General features: G+C 38.3%; 1 protein-coding gene across 8 annotated transcripts in view; it reads right to left on the reverse strand.

Moving 5' to 3' along the window:
* The window catches only part of TRPM3 (transient receptor potential cation channel subfamily M member 3), a 400,684-nt gene that overhangs the window by 69,540 nt on the left and 310,962 nt on the right, over positions 1 to 20,182 (reverse strand). For all 8 annotated transcript variants that reach the window (XM_072922315.1, XM_072922316.1, XM_041711361.2 and 5 more), the window contains exon 9: positions 4,251 to 4,323. In XM_072922315.1, the coding sequence (XP_072778416.1) occupies positions 4,251 to 4,323 (73 nt within the window). The remainder of the gene's footprint in view (positions 1 to 4,250; positions 4,324 to 20,182) is intronic.

Below are 20,182 nucleotides of genomic sequence, written 5' to 3' on the forward strand. Positions count from 1 at the left end.
GCCCTTGCTTCCTTCTCCTCCTTCCTGTCTTCCTTGAGGGGTTTTCAGATGAACGTGAATGGCAATGATGTTACTTAAGAGGAGAAGGAAAATCAAAGCTATAAATGTTTGTACGGAGCAGCATATGGGATGTGGATGCCTTTTAATTGATTTTATTCTAGGATAGAACTGATGGCCGTTGTCTCAAATGAAAAAGGAAGTATTCAGGCTATTTTAGGTGGAATTCTACCTAAGATCAAGAAGTATGAATGATTCCACTCATATAAGAAAAACTCCCCAGAAAAAACATGAAATGGCCTTCTTGAGATACAGTCTCCTTTCAGTCATTTCCTTGACTGCATTTAGTGCCACAGGGCATGGGCTTGAGTCAGTAGGAAGAATTCAAAAAGTGATCTTTCTGGGGATGCCTGTCACTCATGAGTGTCACTGTAATGTGCCCAAATCAAAGCCAAAGGATATTTGGGAAATAAATAAGGTAGAGTTAATAACCTCTTGTATTGTATTATTTTATTTACCATATCATACTTATTGCATTAAATAATGTTTTGGGTAATATGACTAATGTCTCTGTAATATTTACTCAGTATTCTGGTGTCTGACTGATTGTAAGATATGCTCCTCAAAAGAATGTTTTGAGACTATGACAGCATCTGCAGCATCACCCTTCCTTTCATCTTCTTCTAGAAGAAAAGTTGCAGCTGGGATGCAATACATTGTTTTGGCAGTATTTTATCTTGATATACATACCATTGCATATAGACACACTGCTGGGACAACTGTTAGTTCCTGCAGATGTTAATTTTATGTTCTTAGGCTGCCGTCCAGCAGTGCTTGCATAGAGTCTTTTGGTAAAAAGTCACGTTGTCTACTCAATATTTTGGACTGGAAATGTAATACTCCTTGATGATACAGAACTATAAAAATGCTGTCTCCTCAGGGAGCCAGGGTACACATCAGACAATGAGTGTTGTACACTTGCAGGATTACTGAAGGGCTTTTATATACTTATTACTACAGGCTTTTATGAACTGGCTAAAGCTTACCATGACCAACATAAGCCCCTAAAGGATTCTCCTGGAATAGCTTATGATATTGGTGTTCAGGTCTCTGGAAAGATGAAATTATATGAAACATCTACCTAGACGGAAATGGTTGTGGGATATCCATTTCCACAGTGCACCTAAGCATGTCAGTGTCCACTTTGAATCAACATCTAAAGAAAAGAACTATATATATAAAATAAAAAAACAAATTAACTTTTTGTGGGTCCAATGCTGTCTCCTGTTTCAGCAGCTCTTTAGAGCAAAGGCTGCATTTTCCACAGCATTTACTACAGAATCATCCTGGCAATTAGGAAACCAATTGACAATATAAAAGCAGACAGCAAAACCAGCTACAAGTGCAGTAAACAGATAGCTGACCTAACTCTGAAACCTTTTTGTTTCTGTGATTTCATGGTTGGCAGACTATCCTTGACCATCTGATACTACATGATGGCTATTCATGAGCATGAATCCTGACTTACTCACAGGCTGGGAAGGATGCAGAACTTCAGTTCTGCTTCAGCCTAACATGGTTTACCCCAGCAGGTACATGGCAGCAATATCACCATATGCACGTACCACAGAGCACCTCTTTCCCAGTGCTGACAATTGCACTGGGAAGGCTTCTGGAGTACCATCTGAAACATGACTGGCACTAGTCTGCTCCAGACATTGCAACAGCTTGGTGATCTAGGATCTTTGAAGCCACTTCAAAACAAGTATTTTTTTAGACCATTTCCATATGCTGTCTTTAACTTCCCTGTCACATGCCTTCTGCTTTGCTAGCAGCTGCAAAAGGACAAAATCCATTATGGTGTGAGTTCCAAGTATTCAAGTTAAGAGAGCATAAACAGTTAAACTGTATTGATAAACTTGACTGCTATGAACTCATGCCTTTGGAAACTTACTTCCCACATTCGTGTCTCTCAACATTAAAAAAAAAAGAATTTGTGAACCATATGCTGTTATGACATCCATGTAATGTAAATTGACAACCAGTTTGGATGCCATTCTGTAGTTTATTGAAGATCACTTCCAAGAAAGATAGATCTTGCTGACAAGATTAAACAAGCAGCTTGTGAAAACAAACAAAGAAATAATTTGTGATGCTGAGTTTGGGGCTTGTGGATTATGCTGTCCAGGACAGCTCCTGAATTGGCAGCATGTCTGGTGTGGGTTCAAAAGGAGATTAGTTCATCACACATTTTACACAGCAAATTGGAAGTGATACTTTGTATTTCCAAACCCTCATCCCACTCCTCCATGACCAAATCACTCACACAAAGGTGAGTGGGTCATTAGCTGATATGCTCCCCTTGCACTGACAAAAGCTGCAAATTCCTCATTAAGAAGACTGAAAAAAGTTACTGTAATCACTCACCAGTTTCAGACATTACTCTTCTCCTTTTTTTACACAGTACTGGAGAGTAGGAAGAGATGAATTTTTAAATTTAAATTGATGAATGTCAAGATAACTTAGACCCAGTCTTCAAATATCTTATTTTACTTATTACAATTATTATTTTTCTTTAATTTTAGAAACAATAAACTATAAGAAGTAAGTTTCCAATGCCATGAAAACTCCAACAGCATGAAAAAACAATTTACCAATTTATTTTACCTATTGCAAATAAATTACCTAAAAATCAATGGACAAGTGGTTTAGCATTGCTGCCTTAGACTTTGATGAAAATCCCAAGTGTCTATCAAGCTAGTGAGGTATATTTACAGAAAGTCAGTATTTCTTTCCAGGTGGGCCAAGGAAAACTTGTACAAATATATGGTGTGAATAAGGACAACTGACTTGGCTGAGACAAGAGATCTCATTTTTGCACATATTGATTAAACACCTTGCTAAGATGAACCAGAGGCACCTGATGAATCTGATCTTCATTGAATATCTGCATAATCACAAAGTCCTGAGGAGCAGGGCAGATGAGGTGACCCAGTTCCTCTGGGTCTTTAGAGCAAGAAACAAATGTTGCTGCCATCAGCAGATTTTCAAATCAAGACTCTCAGACAAGCATGAAAGGAGATGTTGAAAGTACTTACACAGATCCAAGCACCTCCTGAGCTAATAAAAGTTTCTTATGATGACTTGTACCCTTAACATGAAGAGGAAAGGAAAATTTATTTCACTAAGGGGCCAACAGCACCAATTAAGTACTTGTAAAATAGATATTCCAGACCAGGGAGGAATTCTCATATACTGAGATTGCAACCTCTAAAACAGTTGCTTCTGTAAATACTGCAAAAGAACATTTCAAATAGAATACAATCCCTCACAGGCATGTGACTTATTTTCTTCAGCTTCCAAGAGTCAGTTTTCACAAGACTCCAGGGATCTATGTTGGACAACAGACCTTGAAAACACATTTAGAAAAAGTGGAATAAGACATTCTTTGCCTTATTAATAGAAAACAAGAGCAGTACTTTCAGGGATTGTCTTAAGAACAAATGTGAAGAGAATACCTTCATACTGAAGATAATGAAGGATTCGGTTACATTTAAAACAAAAATGAAACCTGCAATTATATTATTTCCAAGGGACAAAAAGGAGAAATTTGGCAATGGATGAAATTCTTGATTCTTGTTTTGAATTAATTTATTAATTAATATAGATGAGGGTCTGTCGTGAACTGTAGCAACAGCAAGTTTATTGCAAGTCAACATTTTAAGAGCAGAAATGTAACATGTAATGGCTCAGAAAGATGTAACACCCAGCCAAGTTTAAGATTAAAAGCCCAACCATCCCAATAGCTACGTTCTTTACTATACGAATGAAGGCTGAAAGGAACCTCACACTCCTTCCAGACTTTCCTAGGGATGACTACACATAACATCTAACTTTGACAATAGAGCCAGCTTTATCTAAATGGATGTTCTAGCTACCAAGGCAATCTATGTCTGAAGAGTTCTTTGGCTGTCTTCTCTTGAATACTAAGCTTCTCAAGTAACTGATGTGGGGGTCACCACGATATTTCTTGTGACACAACAGTGATTGTGGAGAACAAAAATTCAGAAAGGAAAAACAGTAGCTATTTAAACATTAAAGAAAGAGCTGGATTTGTATAAAGCAGTTAGAGCAAGAAGCATACTTCAGTTTCACAGTATAGATTTATCATCTTGATAGATACGTCAATAAATGTGGGTTTCAGCACATCAGAGACACTAAATGGATTGATATAGACTCACTCAGCTCTTTACCTTTTAGTAGTGCTGTTAGGATAGCTAAATCAATATCCTGGTGTCCTTCTGATCCCATTCGAAAAACTGTGATCTGCAATATTAATAGACAATGCCATTATTAAAAAATTTAAAAAATAAATTTTATTAATTAAAAAATACCAAACAACTTAAATCAGGGCAGCGTGACTTGAATCTTAGAATTTACTGATGTCTATGAGATAATCCTCCTTTATTTGCTTTATGAGAAGCTTATTAAATAGGATTAACATAAAGTATATTTTGTGATATAAAATTTGGTAAGATAGAAATTGTATTAATCTTCATATGGAAAATAGGTGTTCAGTGACACAGGGTGAAACTAGAGATGAAGACACATTCCTGTATTGGAGTGACATTAGACTTAATGTTCTCAACAGATTACGAGAAAGATTTAGGTGTATTATGAGTGTGGACCTAATTGATGCCATATGGCATAGAATAAATATTTTCAAGTGATATTAGAAACCTATTCAACCTTGAGATTCTATATAGGAGTGACTTTGATAAATAATGTAAGAATTATGGTTCTAACAGGTCCAGGAACATCTTCAACCATGTATGGTCAATGATCTATCACTCTAAGTTATAGGTCTGAGGCAGTGAGGTGAGATACACAATTCATAAATTATAAGAATGAATATGCAGCTGTTCTTTCTAGCCAGAGTTACTCTTGGTTAAGACTGTACTGATACATACAGAAGTGTAAATCCCCTTGCTCCTTTTGTTGCCATAGCAATAGCTTTATTTGAACCTCTGCTTCTTATCAAGCAACATAGATTGCAGATTTTTACTTGTGCCTTTCCTTTACTCATGAAAATTATGCCATCATTTTGATCTGAGCGCTTGTTGTCTGTTTTTTCTTTTGTCAGTATGGACTGCCTCAATTCCTTTTTTTTAGAATAAGTGACATCTTCATTAGGAATTACATAAGCATTTTTTACATTCATATTGATCAACATCTGTTGTTTCCATGTTCCTAGATTCCTACTCACACAGCACTGAATTGCAGCAGCATCTAATATTGAACAAACATCAGGGCACCAAAAACTGTCTACCAGCACCAAAGAAGGAGACATACAAGGTCTGAAGGACAAGGCAAAACTTCAGGGATACGCTTCAATCTGACAGCTGAAAAGTGCTGTAGAGCATATCCAAGAAAATCCAGTGCAGCCCTCCTTTAGCGCCTATTCTACCTTCATTTGATCCTAGAGCTCCAGGAGTTTTAGGCTTTGGTATCAATGACAGTAGAACAGCATCTTAGAGGCTAAAAAGCAAGCTGGATAAAGTAATAGGAAACTGGCTTAGCTCAATTAGTCAGTTGAGTTAGGTGATGTAAGACATTACTTATGTTAGGCAACCTGCCCAGCTAAAGTACACTATTTCCAAGTCAGACTTGATTTGATCCTTTACAGCGTTCTTGATACAAAGCAAAAATGATACTTTAATGAAGTGTTTTCTCTCTCTCCCTGGAATATACAGATGTTTCCAGCAAACTACTTGATGTCTATCCCCATACCACAACTTCGGAACAGAATAGAACAGGACGGACTTAGAATAGGAACAGAATAGTAACAGAATAGATTATTTTAATTGGAAGGGACCCTCAACAATGATCTAGTCCAACTGCCTGATGAGGGCTGGCCAAAAGTTAAAGCGCCAGACTAAAGGCATTGTCCAAATGCCTCTTAAACACTGACAAGCATGGAACATCAACCACCTCTCTAGAAGCCTGTTCCAGGATTTGATCACATTCTCATAAAGAAATGTTTCATTATAATTTTCCATTTTTTTTCTATTTCCTTGATGACTGGCAATGAAGGTTTCCTTGCAATGCAGGCAGTCTGCCCACAGGTAATGTGAATAAAAATACGCATTTCTATGTATGTTTCATCTCAAAGCAATCAGTATGTGAGCTGATGAGCTCAGACCCTCTGCTGTACACGGTCATGATGTGCTTCCCATGCCATAGATGACACACTTAGAGGTAGCACGAAATGGCAAGATGTCCTTCTCTGTCTTTAGGTGTCAGTAGAGGTGGTCTGCATATTGGGGACTGAATATAATGGACAACAGAGTTTGGAGGAGGAATAAACAGCCTGGTCCACTGCTTGACAAGTCTTTCAGTGAAGATTTGTTTCCTAATATCCAATCCAACCCTGCATCTGGTGCAACCTCAGGCTGTTTCCTCCTGTCCTGTCACCTCTTACCTGGGAGAAGAAAGCGACCCCTGGTCACCACAACCACCTTTCAGGAAGTTCTAGAGAGTGATTAGGCTCCTTTGCTCCAGGCTAAACACCTTCAGCTCCCCCAGCTGATCCTGATCAGATTTGTGCTCTAGATCCTTCCCCAGCTCTGCTGCCTTTGTCTGGACATGACTCAGCACCTCACATTATCACAGAATCACAGAATATCCTGAGTTTGACGGGACTCACAAGGATCATCGCGTACAACTCCTGGCACTGCACAGGATATCCCAAGAGTTACAGCATGTACCTGAGGATATTGTCCAAACACTCCTTGAACTCCTTCAGGTTTAGTGCTGGGACCACTTCCCTAGGGAGCCTGTTCCAATGCCCAAACACCCTCTCAGTGAAGAACCTTCTTCTCATACTCAATCTGAACCTCCCCTAACACAACTTCTGATCCAAAACCAAACACAGTACTCAAGATGAGGCCTCAGGGAGTGACTCTCACCTCAGGCTGAGCACAGGAGGACAGTCACTGCCCTGGTCCTGCTGGCCACACTGGTGCTTTAAGCCAGGATGTCATTGGCCTTATTGGCCACCTGGGCAAACTGCTGGCTCATGTTCAGCTGGCTCTCAACCAAATACTAACTTAATTTCAAAATTCTCTGAGTTTAGGACCTCAAAGACTCAGCTGGCACTGTGGACTTCTATATTTTCTGCATTCACAGAAGCAGTAAACAAATATGTCCAGCCTCTTCTTATGATTTAGATTTACTGTCACTACCCATAGCTGCTTGCTCACTTTGGCAGAGGCACTCCTCCTGTTTAAGGCAACTGAACTTTTGTCCAGGCAGATATTCAGTAAGTAGGGAGTAACGGAGTGTAATCCTATTGAGTGAGTATATCAGTGAAAACACAGAACCAACCCCAAATAAACAGTCTGGCTGGAGCCTGGTCTGAAAAGCAGAACACAGCAGAAAATCTGAGAACATATCAACCACTTTACACTATAGATATCTGCAGACACAGGGGCTGTTTGAGCTATCCATCCATCCATAGCAGCTGGCTGGGTGGCATCCACCTCTCCTTCAGCCTAGATGCCTTTCACTGTTATTCCTTGACACTGAGAGATTTTTTACCTGGTACCAAATATTGATAGATTGATAAAAGACATTTTTCTGCAAACATGGAAGGTTTAAAATACACATAGCAACCTTTAATTTCTGTAGTCAGAGGCAAGAGGAAATGCAGACATGTCCTAAAGTACTTATGCAGAATTTACACTTAGAAATGTCCAGTATTTTTAGGTCTTAAAAAACCTGCTTCACTGGAGACCTCTTGTTCTGGTGTTTTCTTTCCCCTGAGTTAACAGGAAAGAATTTTATGTTTCCAGTGTAGTCACCTAACTCCAAGAGTCATTACTGTATCTCACAACCTGCCAGTGCAACTTACAAGTACATTGGTGGGTGAATCTCTGCAAAGAACTGATAAGGAACACACTGAGGACATTGACTGGACCCTGTTAAAATGGGATACAGATGCTACTGCACTAAAAACATACTAAAGGTAAATATCTGGGTCAGTAAGCTCTATTCCCAGCTACCTCTTTCTGGATGAGTGCCTTCCATCTTGGTAGATGCAAAAATAACAGAAAATTAAGGACTTAGAAACACATTTAATAACTCATTGCTAAGAAAAAGAAAAATACTTTCTTCTTGCAGTGAAGAGAAAGTGTCTAAGAGTTTTTCAGCTGCCTACTGCAGACCCTTTAAGCCTGTTGTTGAGTTGTACCCTCTGGAAAACTTTAGAAATAAAAAATATAGAAGAAAGAACTTAGCAAGGTGTGCATATGGAATCCAGGATAATTTCATTACAATAAATCCCAAGAAGCCTGTATTTAAAAGTAATACATGCTAAGGACTTGCTTATGTACCAAAAGGAAATAAGCAGGTAAGAGTTGCAGTTTTAGTCAAGCTACCACTAGACATTCTTCTGTATTGCTGTGAAAAAGAGAAGATTAGTTTAAAAAGAAATTTTTTCTGTTCTGCTCTGTTTCACACTGTATCTATGAAAATATCTCCTATTTTTCATAGGAGCATAATGAAAGTGTGTTAGAGAGTAGAACTACCATTTACCCTACCCTGCTATTTCTTTTGAGCCAAAAACCAATTTATATCCAAAGGAGAAAAGAAACCTCAAAGCCAAGTACTCTTTTTTTTCCCATAGGGATTTGGGCCCACATTATTACCTCTGTGTAGCTGATATTTTCAATTGTTGGTGTTAAACTTACTTATTTTAAAATAACAGGTTTTTTTTCTGTTTCTCTGCCACTGCATTGGGTATTTTGGGGATGGTCTTTTTCCTTTTTCCTCCTTTCTTTCCTCAGTGTTCACTATTTATAGATTTGAAACATCTCTTTCAGGTAATTTTAAAAAAAGCATTTTTCTTTTCTTCTTTGCAAATACAATAGAAACTGGGGTTACCATTCCTGACAAACACAAAATTGTATTGCACTGCTCTGATGAGACAGATCTTCAGAAAGACATACCTGAAACAGGCAAATGACTCATCAGTGGAGGTTTCCCAAAAAGCTGCAAAGCAGTTTATAGGCAACTGGATTCTTGCTAAATGTCTTGAATTTTGGTGTGTCCATAGTGATCTTCTTGCAAAATACAGTAGCAGGTACTTTCAAAACTGGGGCAGCTGGACTCCATCCAGGTGGAGATGCTTGGAACCTGACAGTCAAACTTTTGCTATAACAAACTACCTCTAATTTCCCTCCACAAAACCTGCCTAATTAAAATGCATGAGATTTGCCCTTAAAAGAAGGAAAAGACAATGCCCTCCTGCCTCACCACTGTCTCCCACCACAAAACACAAATCAACAAACATACAAACCACAAACCCCCCCCCCAAAAAAACCCAAAACAAACAAACAAAACCAAAACCAAAAACAAACCCAGCAACAAAACGTTGGGAAGGTTCTACCTCACTGCAGATTTTACTGAAGTATCTTAATGTGAATAGGATTAATTTCCAGGAAAATAAACTAACTGCATCCTCATTCTGCCTAGGAAAATGTGGCAGGAAATCACTGAGCTGAAACAGTCTTTGCAAGCAGGATTACAGCACACTGTGATAGTTGCCAGCAATAACTATAACCCAGCAGGGCAGAAACCCAATTTTCAGGCAGGGCAGGTAGAAAGCAAGTAAAAACCAAGAAGATGGAGTAAAGAAGAGCAGCAGAATAGAAAGCAAAGTGGGAGGAGGCTGGAGAGATACTGGGGGAAAGTAGAAGGAAAGTATTATCTCACCTTGGACTCTACCAAAAGTGCCTATTTTAAAACTGTTTGGTCTCTGTTTATAATCTGTTCCATCCTTGTTTGACAGATTATTTTTTCTTTCCTTTTCTTGTACACAGTTTCTGGCTCAGCAGGGTCAGTTTAGCCTTATGTGTTTCATTAATTCTTTTATTTTTTTCTGGCTTCATGCTGATATTACATTGAGCTCCTAAAGGCTAAGTCAAGTAACAGTATTTTACTTGAGAGCCGTGAATATCAAACAGATTTTCCAGACTGTGTCTGGAAAACCAGTGTCCAGATTAGCAAGATACTTTAAAGAATGCTCCCTTAGCCATCATAACTGTGTCACAGCTTGCCATATTCAAGCCTAGGTGGATATATAAATGATTAACTTTCATCAGTATGAGCTGCTAAACATTGGACATTATGTACAAGTTTGTATTCCACATGGGCAAAGTTGATTTTACCCCTAGAATGAGAAGCAAGAGCAACAGAAAATAATTATCAACTGTAAATTTCCCAGGCCATAAGATGGTGATGAATCTAAAAACTGTTCTGAAATAGTCTAAAGTTAACGTTTGGTAAAATGAATAACAGATCATAAGTATTCTTTCGAACTACCAGCATATTCAGTTCCTCTTTTCATGACTTTACTGGCCAAAAAGTGAGTCTTTCCGACCTAGCACAGCACTTTTTTCCCCCTTAGGATTTATTCTGAAAACTCCACAGAGGTGGAATTAAATTTGAATAGCTATGTAGCACAAGGCTGTACTTGTATTTATTCTGTAATACGTGAAAATTTATTTTTTTATAGTATGGTAAACTTTGACCACTTCAGAGTACAAAGAGAGAGCTGAAATATGGTCAGATTTTTAGCATGTATTTGTTTGGTGAAGGAGACTGACATGCACAATTGTACTGAAAGATGTTTTGCCCTATGTCATGAAAGACACAAGAGAGGGAGAAAAATAATTCTTTAAACCTCAAATTCACTGTACCTGCTGACTAGACAATGGATAGCTGAAGATAAAGGAAAAAGCAGGACAGCAGTGATGAGAGCAAAGAAAGCAGTGTTATGCATAGTAGACATAATTTGCGCCATTTCTAGTATGGTATATGTGATATTGAATATTTGTTACAGTATACACGTTTGTATTAGGAGTCCCCTCCACCCTCACAGGCAAAACCTGGTTCATGTTGAAACCAGATTTACAAGTAAAAGGATGTGGATGTCTAGAGATGGGCCATATCTGAAGCTATACCGGATGCCCAGGTGCTGATCATCTTGTGAACGACATGAGATGGATATCATGGAAATCCTCGGGCAGATACATGTGAATGCAGCTGTTCCAGTAAACTTCATCAAGGGATTCACCAGCTCCGGACATCAGATTGTTCTATCTCTCACCGAGAAAAGAAATCTCATCAAACTATGGGACTCTGAGTAGAAGAAAGGACTGATTGCCGAAATCCCGGGCCTCACGCAGATTTTTTCCTATAAAAACGCTTGTACCAGAATAGTGGGGTGGGCATAGAGGAAAACCTCCCCTTAGGCTGTCTTCTCTGTTGCACACCTAGCACCTACTCCAGGCTCGGTGCTGTCTTCCTTGTGGCTGGCTAGATAGAACCTGATTGCAAAATAAAATTATTTTATTTTTATTTTTAATTTGGCTGGATCAATTTTCATTTATAACAGCACCAAGTGTGCTCACTTTACAAACTTAGCATTCTAAGAATGCTGCAAATTATTCATGCTTTTAGAGATGTAATTTTTTCTCATCATCATTTCATTATGACATCAGGAGAAATTATTTGGTGATTTAAAATATATTTGAAGAGATTCTTTTTTAGTTACCTCCAGAAAATCTTTTAGTGTCTTTAAATTTCACCTCTGAAATATAAATGTCACCTCTGACATATAAACTTTTCTTATGCATCTCAGTTACACAAGTAAGAATAAAATCTCTCCCTTTTCTAAAAAACCCACAGATGCAATTGTGTGTGCAACCTTAAAATCTCCTGTTTAAGAATACAGTTTGGTTTGGCTAAATAGGCAATTACTTCCAGAGTACATGTTGACATTCATAATTTAGCTAGGCCTACTTAAATATTTCAGTGGAAAATTACTCTGAAAATAAAAATGAGAGTTTGATAAAGCAAAACACTAAAGGAGATTTGTTATGCAAATTGTCAAAATGCTTCAGATAAGAGAGGAAAACATTTCCCTTCTTCTTGGAAGGAATAATACTATTTAACACAGAGGAAAAACTGATTGAAATGGAGCTGTAACAAAGATCAAAGTGAGCGGGTGAGTCAGTGGGTCATACTGCAGAAGAAGATGGATGGCTAAGAGAAAATTCAGGAACAGAAAAATTAGAGGGAATTGTGTTTAGGGAAAACATAAATTAAGTAGTTTGCTATTTTGAGGAGTACAAAAGAGAATTCCAAATGAGGAAATATGAGGGGAGAGGTTTAAATGTTGGTTGCAAAATTTCAAAAATTTTACCTCTCTTTCATTGTGCCAGCACTGCAACAGTTCATGTTTTAATTTGATTTTTCATAGACTCAATGTCTAGTAAAAAGCAGGAAACAAGCAAAACAATCAGTGCTTATAAGAAAGGCAGAAATTCTGCAATTGAGCCATCAATTGATGTAAGTTACTTTTACAATTACAATTGATGTAAATGTTTGGCTTTCCCTGTACTTGGTACCTTTCCTTCCAGACTGGACATCTGAGACAGCCTTAATGACTGAGACAACAGGTTATGTTAATCTCACCACTCTGTTTCCCTTAAAAAAGAAAAAAGATGTGCATGTACTGTTTAAATCTTACAGTATTATGAACATTTTGGAATATGTATATTTTCCAGTGGAATGAATGACCAAATTTTGGTAGTAAACCCATTTCTATTCCCCTACACAACAGGTTTCATACTGGTACATTAGGACATTTCACTGCCTTAAATTAACAGTCCCTGTGGTTAAAGTTGTAGATTGATGAGTATATATAAATCATAGGTTCACAAAGCATATAAGCAGGGTAATACAAGGCAGATACTATCCTTTAAAACTCTGGGCTGTGCACATCACAGACTGTGAACTTCAGCAGGGATGTGATTTCATGTAGACTTAGCAGAAACTTGTTAAGATCAGCCAAAAGAGAGTAATTGTTTTAACTGCTGAGATAGACATTTTCATTCACAGATTGGTATAATCCAAGGTCTTCCATCAGGGATTCAGACCAGAAATGTGGAGGAAGTGTAATGTAATTCAGTTCCTGCAACTCTTCTACTATAAGAGAGAGTTCTTGGAGGTATTAGTAAGGCACTGACATAATAGATATTCTTCTGAAACATAAAAGTCACAAGTTATGGAGATAGATAGTTCATCACTGAGATGGATTTTGTGTTACTCTAAGAAAACAAGAATTCAGTTTGGTCATTCCCATTGCTGTATATCCTGAAAAATTGTGTCATGCAAGTCATGGCCATAAAAATATTGTCTGCAAGTCATAACATGCGCACATATTCTGAACTGAAAATGCTGACCTTAGAAGGAAGTTTTGTGAGTTGATTGGGTGGCAACAGTATTGATGCTGGGGACTGTTGCTCCGTGTTAAACTTCAGTTTCTAGTTTTCCTTTGCAACAGTTTTCAAACAGTCTGGTGAGGCAGGGATGCCCAGATTGCTTTGCTATAGATGATGCAGACAATATGGTTGCTCTGTATTGAGGCTGACAGTGTCATGACAGTATGCAGAGACCAAGCAACAAAAATAGCTACAAGCCATTAGTTTCTTAGCTGGTTTGCTAGTGAGACTAAATAGGCAATACCTGGAAAAGGCAGTTTACATAGTGTGAGATATTCCTGTAGGACGGTAATATTGCAGTTCCTGCTTTACCTACAGAAACCCTGCATCTCATACAGTGATCTCATCTCTGGCTGAGATATTACAGCACTAATGAATGGGTCTCTGTGCCCCATGTGAAACCACAGAAAGGATAATTTTATTTTCTAAGAAAGATAAAAGAAACTATGATTTCCCAGACACAACAGAGCCTGACAGTAATAAAGGTTTCTGAACATTATCATGGAGTATATAAACTGCATTGACCCTTCCAATTCCCTGATTGCAAAAATTATATTATCTAATGTGGAATTTTGCTTTGTCACTAAGTACTGTTTTGCCTTCAATTTCCTTAACTAGAAAATTTACAGACCTGTATAACAATTCAGTGTGTATTTCCCAGTATGGCTGTTAATAGTGTAAATGGGATAATGGATATTTTCAAAAGCTAACAATTTAGAGGGAAAAGAAACATTCTAAATTTTATTTCTGTAGCTGCAATTGTAACCACAAAATATGTAGGAAGATAGGAAGTAAAAAGATTGGTAGTAAGTTGCTTTGGTATCTATCAGACGACTTCACTGTATGCACCAGATAAAACAGAAAACGTTTGCTTACTGAATATAAGCTATAGAAGAAATATTGGTCTTTGCAGATATATTCCAGATGTGAGGATGGCACAGCAGAAGTTCAGGATGGACCCAATAACTAAATTGTACGCTTCTGCTTCTGTGGTACGTCTGACATTTTTTTAGTTTCTATTAGCAGATGCCTTCCCTCATCTGACAGTAGCTAAAAAGCAGATGGTATGATCAAAAGCTTATCCAGGGTTCAGTTGAGTAATATAACAGCTGTCTTTGTGGTGTTTTCTTTTCATTTGTTTGGTTGATGGGGTTTTTTGTTTGTTTGTTTGTTTTATTTTTCTTGTGAAAGTTGTTCTCTGAATTAATGAAATGAAAAAAAAAACTACTCGCATTAGATTTTTGTTCTCTGTGAAGTCAATGACTAACTTCAGCTAACTTCATCTGGCTTCTTGGAAGCTGAAAACACAAAATATGGTCTTAGTTCTTTACCATAAAAGAAATCGGGTGGGGTTTGCAGAATTAAAACCCAGTACTCGTTATCTTAACACTTACAGAGGTAGAACCTAAGTACTAGGTTAATCCTATTGATTTGTATGGGCTGGATAGGAGGTTTAACCTTCTCCAAAATTACCAGAGTTTCACAGTCATTCCTGAAGTGGATTGGCACATCAGTTTGGACACAAGAGGACAAAGTGTATTCCACTTTATGTTGGAAATCTCACAGAGCGTTTCCATGGGAGAAATGAAAGCTTTTTAGCAACCAGCAGGCCAGCAGTTACATGATGCTTTCCAGCTCCAAATGCCTGTTGCTAAATTATATGTTCACAGCAGCTATGCTGCAAGAGCTACAGTTGACTCTTTTACTGTTTGAGAAGACACCAAGCCCTCTTCAGGTTCCTCTCTAAGAGAAAAAATGACATCAGTACTAAAAAACATTAGCTGAGATGATTTTATTGTTTCTGAAGAAAAATTTATTGAAAAAACCATACCTAAATGAATTTCTAACGTCTGGGAAGGGCCGGAGAAATCAAGTGACAATATACTGGTAAATTCTTAAAAGTCCATCTGATTTAGCTAATATTTAATTCAGATCAAAGTGTATGCTAACAAACAGTTGCAACCAATATTTAACTAGCATATGAATTCACTGAGCCTGCATATCCAGCTGAAAAGCACAACATTTTTTTTCAGTAGTATATATCAAGTCAAGCTCTTGTAAAAACTCTTCCAGAAACATGGACAGGTTTGCTACAGTAGCCTTTTCTGTCACACAGATCGGAACCCATCAAGGATCAGTCAATCCATCAAGGACTACTATATGTAGTCCATATAGACAAGAAACTGCTAAATCACTGTGAGATGCTGGAATGTTGATGACTCAAACAACTGGCCATTTGCAAAACCTGAGGATTCTTATCTGATGATGCTCCAAGTAACTGCAAAGGGGGTACACACCTATCTCTGTCCACTACAGAGACATCTCTGGACACTACAGCTGGATCGTGAACAAGATAAGGGAAGATGCTGACAGGAGGCAAATCCTGCAAGGTGGGATAGTGCTTTTTATCATGCCAATGTCCTTACATGAGTGGCTCAGCTTCCCACATAGCCTGAGGGTGCTCATCCTTTCTGATAATTGACTCAACTATGCTGAATTAAGAGGCAGCTCTAACGTTGTGCCCCATGATCCACAGTATTACATTTTCTGTCTAAAACTCCCTGCTCCAGCAGAGGTACCTATGCATTCCCACTGAGCCTGAGTATAGTATTAACCCACTGGACTTTGTGCTGCATGGGTTTTCCCCAGCCCCAATGGATCAAGACTGCAATCATCGTCTCAACCAACAGATAGAGAAATTGCAATCATCTCTGGATCCACAGGCAGTGAATATACACTTTTCTAATCTTATACTCTCCTTTTCTTTCTTTTCCTTTATAAATTTTTAAGTGTTAATTTGTATGCTTTTATACTGTTGAATTTCTAATCAAAACTGCTACATTTTAAAATTAGCCAAGTATCTCATTCTACTTTAAAGTTCTAAAGTTTGCAAGTAAAAGTTCAATATTGAACCTCCAAAGAATTTTGGGTTTTCTCCCATGCATTGCTCAGAGTAAATCAAACCTTTTCCAAGTGGACCAGGACATAACAATGACTCAACAGCTTCCTAGTACTTTGTGTAAGTAACCATTAAGAGTCAAAGCCCTAGATAAGTGTGGCAATATTGGCATTTGAATATTGGTCTTGCAAGGCAGCCTTCTGACGCACTGTGTATTTTGGGGAAAAGGGGATCCACCTCTGTTTGACATAAAAGCAGGATAAATAGCAAGCACCTGAAAGACACAGGTTGTCTTGCTCTCAGTGCAATGCACTCAGTTACTATAGCATGACATCTCCTTTGTTTCAACCTGACAGCACCAGAACTGCAAGTCATATGTTAAGTCATCTGGAACTCCCTACTGCCATACCCATCTGCAGCACAAAGCTGAAGTGAGGTTTGCACTGTCTCTGAGCAGCCATCATGATTGCCGCAGCAACCATACACTGTGTTACAGGAGCAACAGGAACAGTAGAGGCAAGAGGAAAATATATATTACTTGCTGCCATGAGCTAGAGATTTTTTTTCTTTTAGTGGGAAACAAATCAAATTGTATCTCTTGCCTCATTGTGGAAATACGTTCCATGAATGAATGGATGCACACAAACCTATGTCCACTGACCACACTCTCCTCATTGTGCAATTCCTTCCTGTAATGCAATAGCAAGCAATGACGCTATCAGTTTGCTTAATGTAGTCACTGAAACATCAACTATCCAAGGAAGAAAATTAAGTGGAAAATGGCCATGGTAGTTATAAGAAAACAAATTTGACCAGCAGGTGGCATGCACTTTACTGCTGAAGTTAATGTGACATTTCTAAGGTGCTTACTAGGGTGATTAGACTGGACCTATCCTGATTCAGAATTTCCATTTTCTATTAAATGAATAAAAGATTAGGTGTATTCATTCTTAAAACTCTATTTTGGCATAAAAAAAATTAGTTTTATGACAAACATCTCCCACTGCCATAAGTGAGAGGACAAAAATCTTTCTGGCTTGCCAAAGTGGCCTTTCCGAGTGGTTGTACAATGAAGCTCCACAGACAGACCCATGCAGCTTGCTGGAAAACACATTCTGGCTTCTGAAAAATTCACATAATGATTTGTGAAAAAATCAATCCAGCAACATGCCAACCCAAGCTTCAAAATGAAGTGCTCCCAAAAGAGTAGAGCAGCCTGTATTTGCCAGAAAACTCAGATACCAGATTTACTGTCTTTAAGGGAAAATAGTAAGACTAATTTGCTTATTGAGACAGAAGTAAATACTCCTTTAAAAGCTGAAAACAGACTTCTGACCCAAAATAATGTGTTCTTCAGGGATGGTCTGAAGTGAGGTCTCCTAGCCTGCTTCCTGACTGCTTAGCTCTGGTGAGCCCTCATGCTCCTATTTTAGCATAAATAAATTTTAGCATAGGTCTTGGTATAAACTTTTCAAAAGAAGTCTATGTGAATGCGTCAGTAGAGAATCTCCATAAATAAGCTACAAAATACTATCCCGCCCTTGCAATCTACAGCTTGTTATGTGTGATATGGATAATTTGTGCCTATAAAGATATAATATGTTATATTGCCGAGAAATATTTGTATAAAGTTTTAAGCACGCGAATCAGAGCCAGGGGATTGCCTCACACATGTCGAAACCACCGCTGACAAGAGGGAGGAGGACTTCATTGGCAAACAAATAAACGTGGCTCATTGGGTCGCTCCCCAAGGTGATCCGAGGAACTCCCAAGTGATGATTGTCTCGATAAGTATCTAAAATTGAGATAGCTGGAGCTACTGGAAAGATACATTTCAATGCCAAGTTCCAGTAACTCAATCGTGAACATACATTGCTCTCTGGACATGGTTTTGTTCAACTCAACACAGAGAAAAGAATCTCCATGAATATGTGGGTCGATGAAAAGAAAGAAAAGCCTGACTGCCGGGAACTCTGCCTCAGGCAGAATAAGCTGTATAAAAACCGCTTGAATGGGATCCCGGGCTTGGCACTGTCCTTTTTATTGTGGCTGTCTTAGACCGAATTTTGATAGCTGAATGAAAACTATTTTTAATAATTATTAATTTGACTCAATCACTTTTACCTATAACAAGCTATATGTACACTGACATGTGTAGTCTACTTAATTTTAAATAGATTTTTATACCTTAGCCCACATTAAGCTCCTTAGTCCAAATACATTTCTGAACAAAACTCTGATGCTTGCAACGTCAACTCAGATAAGTATGTAATTTCATAAAAATTATCCATTGAATTGAGAAGAAAAAATTCCTCTGTCTTGCACAACTAAGGCCCTTCTAGGGCCTCACCTTATCATTCATTATGTGTACTTCAGCTTTTATTCAATGAAAAATTGAAACTTAATCAAGTAAATGGAACATTACTACTACTACTACTACTACTACTACTACTACTACTACTACTACTACTACTACTACTAATAATAATAATAATGATATTGATATGTATGTTGGTTATAATTTGCGCCAATGTAATATTGTTGTATTTGATTAAAGGAAATATGATTTGACATGTATAATATTTTGTTATTGCAAAGCACACTCGCCAGCACTGTGAGCTGCCCCCCCACATACTGGTTACACCAAAACTGGTTTTCTTGGACAAAGCCTCATTTACAATCTAATACATGTGGCTTGCCGGAGATGGGCTATTCCAAAGGGTGATACTGGAATGCCTGGGAGCTGATCATCCTGGTAATGACCCGAGGTTGGGATCGCTGGAGTCCTCCAGGCTGATGTATCTGAATGCCACAATTCCTGGTTCCCATAACTCCATCAGGGAGGATTGTCCATGCCTGGACTTGGATTTTTCAACTTTGACTCAGAGAAAAGAATTTTATGAATATGTGGGACTCTGAATAGAAAGAAAATGTGGATGGCTGAAATCCTCGCCTCAGGCAGAAAATTTCCTATAAGAACTGTAGGGTCCAGGAGGGTGGTGTGGGTGTCCAGGGGAACCTCTGCCGAGAGGCGCCCTTCCTGTCCACGCACAGTGCTGATCCCGGGATCGGCACTGTCCTTTTCCCTCGTGGCTGGCTAGATAGAATTAGATCCTAAATAAATTTTTTATTTTTCATTTTTATTTGGCTGGACTAATTTTTATCTATAATGATGATGATGATGATGATGATGATGATGATGATGATACTTCCTGGGCATACAATTCATTATTTAAGAGTGAAATCCAAAATGTCAGAACTTGAAAAATCTCATGATCTGAGAAAAGGGGTAATTTTTTGCTATGATTCTGCTTTTTCACTGGCTACAACACTTGTATCAGATGTATATAACTGATGCCAGACTTTTCACACATTTTAAGCAGGTAGAGAAGGAACAATTATTTCCAAGAAAGCTTTTTGTTCCTTGCATTTGTTACTTGCATTTTATTTTTGTTCTCCCCATCTGTGATTCAGCTGTATTGATGTACTTTATGAGCATCTTCCTGGCTGTACCCGGTTTGCACTCAATTATTTAGTGGCACACAGAAATAAGACAAGCCTCTCCTGCACTGTCTACTTTGTGGTCTATTAATCCAACAGCTGCAAAATCAGATAGGCAGACACACTGACCACGAACATAGGGAAAATAGCCATGATTAATTTAGCTGCTGCTGAGCTCTCTGAGACAATCTGTTGCATCTTCCTTCTGTTTTTTGAGGGGTTGATCAGACTAATGATGGTCAGTTAATCAAGCAGTGTTTTTCCTTAAGTCAACAACCAAATCAGAGGGTCGAGCTCAAGGAAGGACAAAAGCTGGGACAGATGTGGCAATGCGAAGCATCTGGTTTTGTAGGAACAGTGAAGTCACCACTCACCCCTGGAAGTACTTCACAACCCCAAGGTCATCCATTTCCTCTGTTTATGCTGCCTTCAGCAC

Source organism: Taeniopygia guttata, chromosome Z (genome assembly GCF_048771995.1).
Source record: "Taeniopygia guttata chromosome Z, bTaeGut7.mat, whole genome shotgun sequence".
Classification (NCBI taxonomy): domain Eukaryota; kingdom Metazoa; phylum Chordata; class Aves; order Passeriformes; family Estrildidae; genus Taeniopygia; species Taeniopygia guttata.